The 7381-nt window shown below is 41.1% G+C and overlaps 1 protein-coding gene across 3 annotated transcripts in view; it reads right to left on the minus strand.

Moving 5' to 3' along the window:
* The window catches only part of PIK3R3 (phosphoinositide-3-kinase regulatory subunit 3), a 118012-nt gene extending 112381 nt beyond the window's left edge, over positions 1 to 5631 (minus strand). Inside the window, exon 1 of one of the 3 annotated variants that reach the window (XM_073233853.1) lies at positions 4792 to 5631. In XM_073233853.1, the coding sequence (XP_073089954.1) occupies positions 4792 to 4924 (133 nt within the window). In that variant the 5' untranslated portion in view covers positions 4925 to 5631. The remainder of the gene's footprint in view (positions 1 to 4791) is intronic. The other 2 variants (XM_017658626.3, XM_073233855.1) reach the window with 2 other exon arrangements.
* Between the last annotated feature and the right edge of the window lie 1750 nt (positions 5632 to 7381).

Consider the following 7381-nt stretch of genomic DNA (forward strand, 5'->3'; position numbering starts at 1 on the left):
TTTCTTCAATTATTTTCCCCAACCACATGGCTGGAGTGCCAGTTGTCCACCAGAATGTTACTTAATCTAAATTTCACCAGGATGAAAATACCAGCTATACCAGAGTGAGCAAGTATGTTTCCTGAAATCATCTTTTTATCTGGCTTCAAAAAAGTCAGAAGATACTTTACTAGGTTGGCCATCAAACTATGTAGTCAAGTAACTTCTAGACTAGTGGTTCTCAAAGTGTAGTCCAGAGACCCAAGGCCTTTTAAGAGGGTTCAAGAGGACAAAAATATTTTCATGGTATTACTAAGACATTATTTGCTTTTTGCACTCTCATTCTCTCACAACTATACAGTGGAGTTTTCCAGAGACTATGATGACCTGTGATGTCTCAACAAACCGAATGCAGGAACAGACCTGGAATTTAGATGTCTTCTGTTAAGCCAGGCATTAAAGATTAAAAAGACAGACATCAAAGTTATTTGCGAAAATGTAAAACAATGACGCTTTTCTAATTTTTTTCTTGTTTTCTGGAAAATATAGGTTTTTTCCAAAAGTTATGTTAACATAATGCTTTATTATTTTTAAATAAATTAAATATGTTTTAAATGTTTTATTCTAAAACAGTAAATATCCATAAATATAACCAAACCAGGAGTTCTTTGGGATCTTCAATTAATTTTAAGAGTATAACAGGGGGGAGTCTAGTAAACATAATGATGTTCATGTAATTGTAGATTGATACCAAAATTAAAATTAAAATTAAAATTAAAAAAGAGTATAACAGAGGTATAGAGACCAAAATAATTGAGAACTGCTTTTCTGGACCTTTCTATATTCATGTTCGGCTGAACAATTAAAACTTTTCATTTCCCATTACAGTTGACCCTTGAACAACACAGGTTTGAACAGCACAGATCTTATACTTATACACAGTTTTTTTTTTCAACAAATATATTGGAAAAAATTTTGGAGATTTGCGAAAATTTGAAAAAACATTTTCTTTCCTCTAGTTTACTTTACTGAAAGAATACAGTATATAATACATAACATACTAAATATGTGTTAATCAACCATTTATGTTATTGCTAAGGCTTCTGGTCAGCAGTAAGCTATTAGTTAATTTCGGGGAGGTCAAAGTTATACATAGATTTTCAACCACATGGGGGTCAGCACCCTTAACCCCCATGTGGTTCAAGGGTCAACTGTACTACTGAAGAGATGCTGCTGCCCTACATATAATTTCAGAAATTTGTCTTGATTAAGACAAAAAAAGTCTGCAATTTTAAAAAGAATTATATTCATTAACTTTTAAAAGAAATTATTACATCTTCCCAAAATAAAACAATGACAATGTCCAAAATAAACTGTAAGCTACTAGACCACTATCTACATAAGCTTTGAGCATGAGTTTATGATCAATTATGTATTGATAATCCTCCAGTAGCTCATATACCAAAAGCAGGGCTCTTTGAGAGGCCTATTAGAGAATAACCCCAATTCCCAAATAACAACAGGATTAACCAAGATACTTATAAGCAATTCTCTGTACCACAATCTTAACTTTTCCAAAAAAAAGTATGTTTCAATGTTTCATCTAAACAATTCAGTATTTCTATTGCTTCTGGGAAATACATAAAGATTAAGACATCAAATTCCCATTCCTTACATTGCAGTAAGTAACAGTAGATGTAGCAATCTATGCAGTTATTAGAAACCTTCAGGATGCATGGCAATGGTACTTTTTCAAAAGATAAGCTGGAGAAAAACGTCTTTGAAAACCAGTTTTTGAGGCCACTGGAAGCAATAATAGATAATTGTGCATTTTTGGTTCAGTCTAAAATCAAGATGTAAATAAACCATATTCTTAAAACTGTAATATTAATATTACAGTTAAGGGCCCTAAGTCAACAACTCTGTAATTCAGAAGTTATTTAACCCTAGGCTATTCCAATAGCCAAAGAAAGGTGACCAAGGACTTTTAAGTAGAAAAGCACTTAAAAGTCTAGAAAGAAATGGTGCTCCTTACGTATTTATTAATTCAATACATATGTATTAAATTGTCTACTACTTGCAAGATTCTGAGCAAGCGAAGCAGCTCATAATCTGGTGAGAAGACAATTCCATGGGGAAAGTGTACTAACTAAATGCAGAAGCAACTCTAGATAAACTAGAAGTTCTAAGAAATGCTAGGAGAGAGAGAGAAAAGGAAGGGAACATGTCTTCTAACACAGGAATTGGGGAACACACATCCTGGTAAAGAAGGCGTCTAACCTGGGCTCTAAACTCATATAAATATACAAAATTTCAACAAGTAACCACTGGGAGTGAAAAGCATCCCAGGAAGAGGAAAAAGCATACATTCAAGGAACGGCAAGTACAGAATTGCTTCCATAGAACTTGTGATAGACTCCAGGAGGAGACTAGGCTGGAAAATTAGGTTGGTAGCAAAAACAGAGGGACTTATATATGACAGGGTGAGCAAACTGGGGCTTTTTTCAGTAGGCAAAGGGAAGTCGTTGGAAGATTTACCATTGGAAGGCAAATCATTAGATGATACTTTAATACTACTATGAACCACACAGAATAGAAACAGAGGGAGAACAATTAGTGTGTTACCATAACAGTCCAGTCCAGGAAGGAAATAAGAGCTTGAACTGGGATAGGGTCTAGGAAAAAGACAGATACAGGATATGCTGCCACCTAAATATTATTCTCTGTTTATTATTATTTACTTAGTTTTAAATGTTTCAAAAACTTAATTTATCACACAAAACAAGGTTGGTGTTCATATTATTTCCATTAAAAAACATTCACTTCATAGACACTATTTCAGCACATTCAAGTGTGCTTCCTTTTAAAAAGCTTCCAGAAATAACTAACTGTATTCTACATTAAGGTTACAACAGCATATACATATTTTCAATATTCTGAATAGAATCTCAGTATGCAAAATTTCATTCAAGGATGAACATTTTCAACTCAAAAGTTTATTTCCACGAAATACACAGTTTGGATCAGAATTTGCTATACAACCTTATAGGACCCACATCACTACATAATTCGTCAACTTTTTAAAAAATCATTTTTGGACAACTCAGCTCAACTTGGCCAATATTTTTCTACTAGGCCCATATTTTTCAAACATCAGTGCCTTCTTTATTTTTCTCCCCTCCTCCCCACTCACCTCTCCGCCCATACAAATTCCCTTTGTATGTCTGCAAGGCAAGATACTATATGATTGTAAGGCAGTTTGAATATATAATTCTTATAATAACAAATCTAGAATTATTAACCCTACTTTATAGAGGACAGGAACCAATGATGTACTAAATTTCCATGTACATGAATGACAAACGCATCTAATAGAAATGATACTTTACCATTGGGGAAACAAAGGAGGAAATACACACAATAGATGGGTGGCAAATCTCACAAACTTTGTGTAACACCAGAAAGCTGCATCTGGATTGCAGTCATAATAATAATACAAATAAAGAAGGCTCCAAATAAGGGGAAAAGAAAAAAATTCTAAGAGATCACTAAGAGTGACAAAGGTTGATTCAATATTAGTTTTTAATATAGCATCATTTAGTACTATGACTAATTTAAAAAAAACAAAGAGGATAATTCACCGTTCACAAGGACACAGGGGATAATTTCTACATATGTTCTATAAAACAGTTATACTTCATCACACTTGCATGGGCTCAAATCCTTTCAAACATTTCTAAAAATATTCTTATAATAATTGAGGTTCCCCAATGACACACAATTTGTTCTGTAGGTTTAGCTGTAAGACATTTTTAAAAGACAAGATGAATTCATCTTCAACAAAAATAAGGAGTCACAAAGGCCCTCTCCTTATTCAAAATCATTACATACAGCACTGTCTATAATTCAAACAGGGTTTGAAAATCTGACAGCTAATAACCATTAAATGGGGTAGACTTTAACGAAAAAAATTACCCAACTTTTCCATTTCCCTTCTTTCTCCTTTTCTACCAGATACACAAAATGTCTGTAAGGGTCTCAGACAAAGCTCTAAAATAAAAATACAGTATATGTACCATTCACATTATGTGTATTCAAACCTATCACATATATGTACACATCATATACATTTACACAAAAAGGTTCCTCCTTTCTTCACTCTAAGAATTGAAGTTACATTAAACCCTATCTCATAAATTAAGTAACCATAAATTAAAGAGTAATAAAATATTGCACATAGATCTCTATGAGCGACTATATTCTGAGAAGAAAAACCTCAGACTAAGGCCATAACTGAATAAAAACGCCCAATCCGTTAAAATCACTAACCGGCATTTGATTTCGGTATGAAATAAATAATCACATAGGCAACCCAGTTTGAGAAGTTAACGAAGGGAAAACACAACGAACCAAATGAGACAAACATATTAAGTGTCAAGCTTTAAAGAATTTCCCCAAAGGCAAAGACTGACTTCAAGTCTAGGATATCAAGCATCCTTTGCAGGTAGAAGAATCTTTAATTGAAAAAGAAAAAAAGGGGTGATGGGGGTGGGGGACACGACAAAAAACTGGACACGCAAAGAGGCAAAGAAGTAAAAGAAACGGGTCTCTCCTCCCACCCCTACTCCAGCCCCCACCCCCACCCTCTAGGACAATAGGATCAGGGTCCTAACTGCAAACTTTAAACGTGTAAATCAGAAGGAGTTTTACTGCAGCTCTAACTGCAAATCTGCCCCTCATCCCATCTAGCGCACCAACGAATACTTCTACCCTGGAAACATCAAGATCTTGTTGAACACATATCAGACCCACCACAAGATTCCTTTTTCTCCCAAGTACCTGGAGGATCCATTTCAATATAAAATATCAGTTCTGTCGAATAGGGCATCATCACCTCCCTCCAGTCTGCGTCATCGCGGTCCATACTCCACACGGTATTGTACATCGCGCTGTCAGGGGCAGGTCGTCAGAAAATATATAGAAAGCATATATTTTTTTATCGGATACTTAAAAATCTAAAAATATGTATTTGTAAAGGTCCCACACGGAAATGTACTTCGGGTTTCCAATTGCCCGTACAAGTCCAGCCAACTACCAGGACGAGGACGGGGTCCTCCCCCTCTCTCCTCCTACAACCCTCAGGAAAATGCCCCCGAACTTTCCATCTACGGGCTTTTCTCCTCAAGGGATTACAGAAAGGCTTGGGGGGACGGAGGGCAGAGGTGTTAAAAAGCAGTTTCCCAAAAATCCCTTCAACACAGCTCTCTCCAAAGAGAAAAGCTTCCACCGCCTCCAAATCTTTCCACGGAAGCCACTTAAGTCCTTCGAGGGAGAGAGAATGAAGAGGGGAGGGGAAAAAAAAGAACGCGTTGGTATAAAGGTGGGTAAGTGACAAAAGCAGGCATAAAAAGGAAGATGGGTATTGCGCTCAAGTTTCGGGGTCCCACTGGTCTGCAGAGAACGATCCCCTCAGGGACGGGGACTCGGGCTCCGCTCCAGTTGGGCTCGGAAGCGAAGCTGCTGCAGCCTCGGGACTGGGGCCTCTCAGAGAGTCCAGTTAGCGCTGCTCGACTGGGAGCTCCCGCTGGGCCGTACGCAAGCCCGCCTGCGCCGGCTCCCCTCACGCTCTGCCCGGACTCCAGCCACTAGAGTTTCATTTTAACGGCGCGGAGGGGAACACCCGCCCCCGCCCCCACGCTCCCCTCCTGAGGCGCCACCTTGGTGCGCCACATAGGGAGGACAGCTAGTATCCCCACTGTCCCTTCCCCTTTATTCCACCTCGATATACTGTGGGTTCTCTCAGATGCCCGACAAAATGTTCAAAAAACTGTTCTCCATCTCAGTTTTTAACTCTCCCCACAGCTCTCTTGGTCTCGGCTCCTTAACCACCCATCCTCTCCCCCTCAAAGTCAAGCAGAATGGTACGGCCCGGGCGCTGGCCGCACGCCAGGAGTCAGTGCCGGGAGCTCGCGAGCCAAGCAGGGAGGGAGGGGAGAAGGAAGGAGGTGGAAGAGAGGAAAAGGTGAGTGGTGATTGGCTGATCCCGGTTGCCGGAGCTCGGAGCCTGCGTCTTTTGTCTGCCTTTGCTCCCGAGAAGGAGCGGGAGACGGCTGCGCGCTCCAAGCGGGCCAATCGGGAGCCAGCCGGCGCTGGCCGGTGAGTCGGCGATTGGTCGGAGCCCAGTTACTAAGCGGGACAAAGGCAGAAGGGGGAAAGAAAAGAAGAGGAAAAAAAAAAAAAAAGAAAGAAAGCGCAAACGGCGGTTACTGACAGGCTGGGCGAGCGCTCAGGGGTTCAAGCTGCCCGGAGACAGGCGGGGCTCCCGCTAAGGCTCGGTCCGCCCGGACGAGTGAGAAGGGGAGGACAGGCTGCCGCGAGATGCCTCTGCTCAGAGACCGGCCGCGGGGGAGGGGAGTGGACGGAGGAGGGCGCATGCTGTCAGTTGGCGGGACGCGCGCCCTGCTGGTCCTCAGGAGGTCCTCGGGCAGAGTCCGTCTCCACAGACCTCTTTACTGCGCAGGGACAGCTCTCCCCGTTCCCCATGGCAAGTTACCAAATAACGAAAGGTCCCCAGACCCACTAGCACGGCCGTTACCGCTCAGTCAGTGACAGAATTTGCCCACGGCCCCCTGCCCATTCCGTGGCTTCTCCCCCTGAGCAGTAGGCGCTTCTTAAGGAGGCATTTCGCAGTTCCTTTGCACTTCCCACCCAAGGACTTTTGAACCCAAGGTAACCGAAACGAATAGTAGGGCGCCACAGCAGGCCCCTCAGCTCGTGCCCAAGCCGGAAAAACTGTCTTGAAATTACAGTGATTTCTGAGATGAATCACAGGTGTTAGAATCCCTAGCCAAAAGGTCTCCATGTTATTTCCCTGACAGACCCCTCCACATACACCCAAGTCCTTCCCCGCAAGTTTAAAACTGTGATAGACTTCAGTATGAAAATGCCAGATAGTTCCGTGTCTTTCTGAAAGCTAATTAACCTTCTGGGTAACAGTGAATAGCCAAAAGCAGAATTGTGTCTCATGAAGGTTGTGCCTGGAATTGCCATTCTGGATACCCTACGATACAATCTGAGGATGCCAAAAACTGCTCCATTTCCTCTTTACACAGAAGTTAACAAAGCCCATTGTGTTTGGGTTGACAACCTGATTTAAGTCCTAGCAAAACCTCCTACCCTGAGTGACTCTGCTGTAGTGATTCCTGCCTGTGAAAGAGTTGCCACGTTTCACCCTTTACCTCCTAAAGTGGTTCTGCCTTAAAGGTGCTCTGAGTTAAGAGAGTTCCTGGGAGCACGGAGTCTAAATGTGAATGGACTGGGTTTAGAGTGATGGATTAAAAAGAGCCAGTAAGAATGAATGGACAAGGTTGAGCTAAGAAAACACATCAGAATTTTTACGTGC

Source organism: Manis javanica, chromosome 4 (genome assembly GCF_040802235.1).
Source record: "Manis javanica isolate MJ-LG chromosome 4, MJ_LKY, whole genome shotgun sequence".
Lineage (NCBI taxonomy): Eukaryota > Metazoa > Chordata > Mammalia > Pholidota > Manidae > Manis > Manis javanica.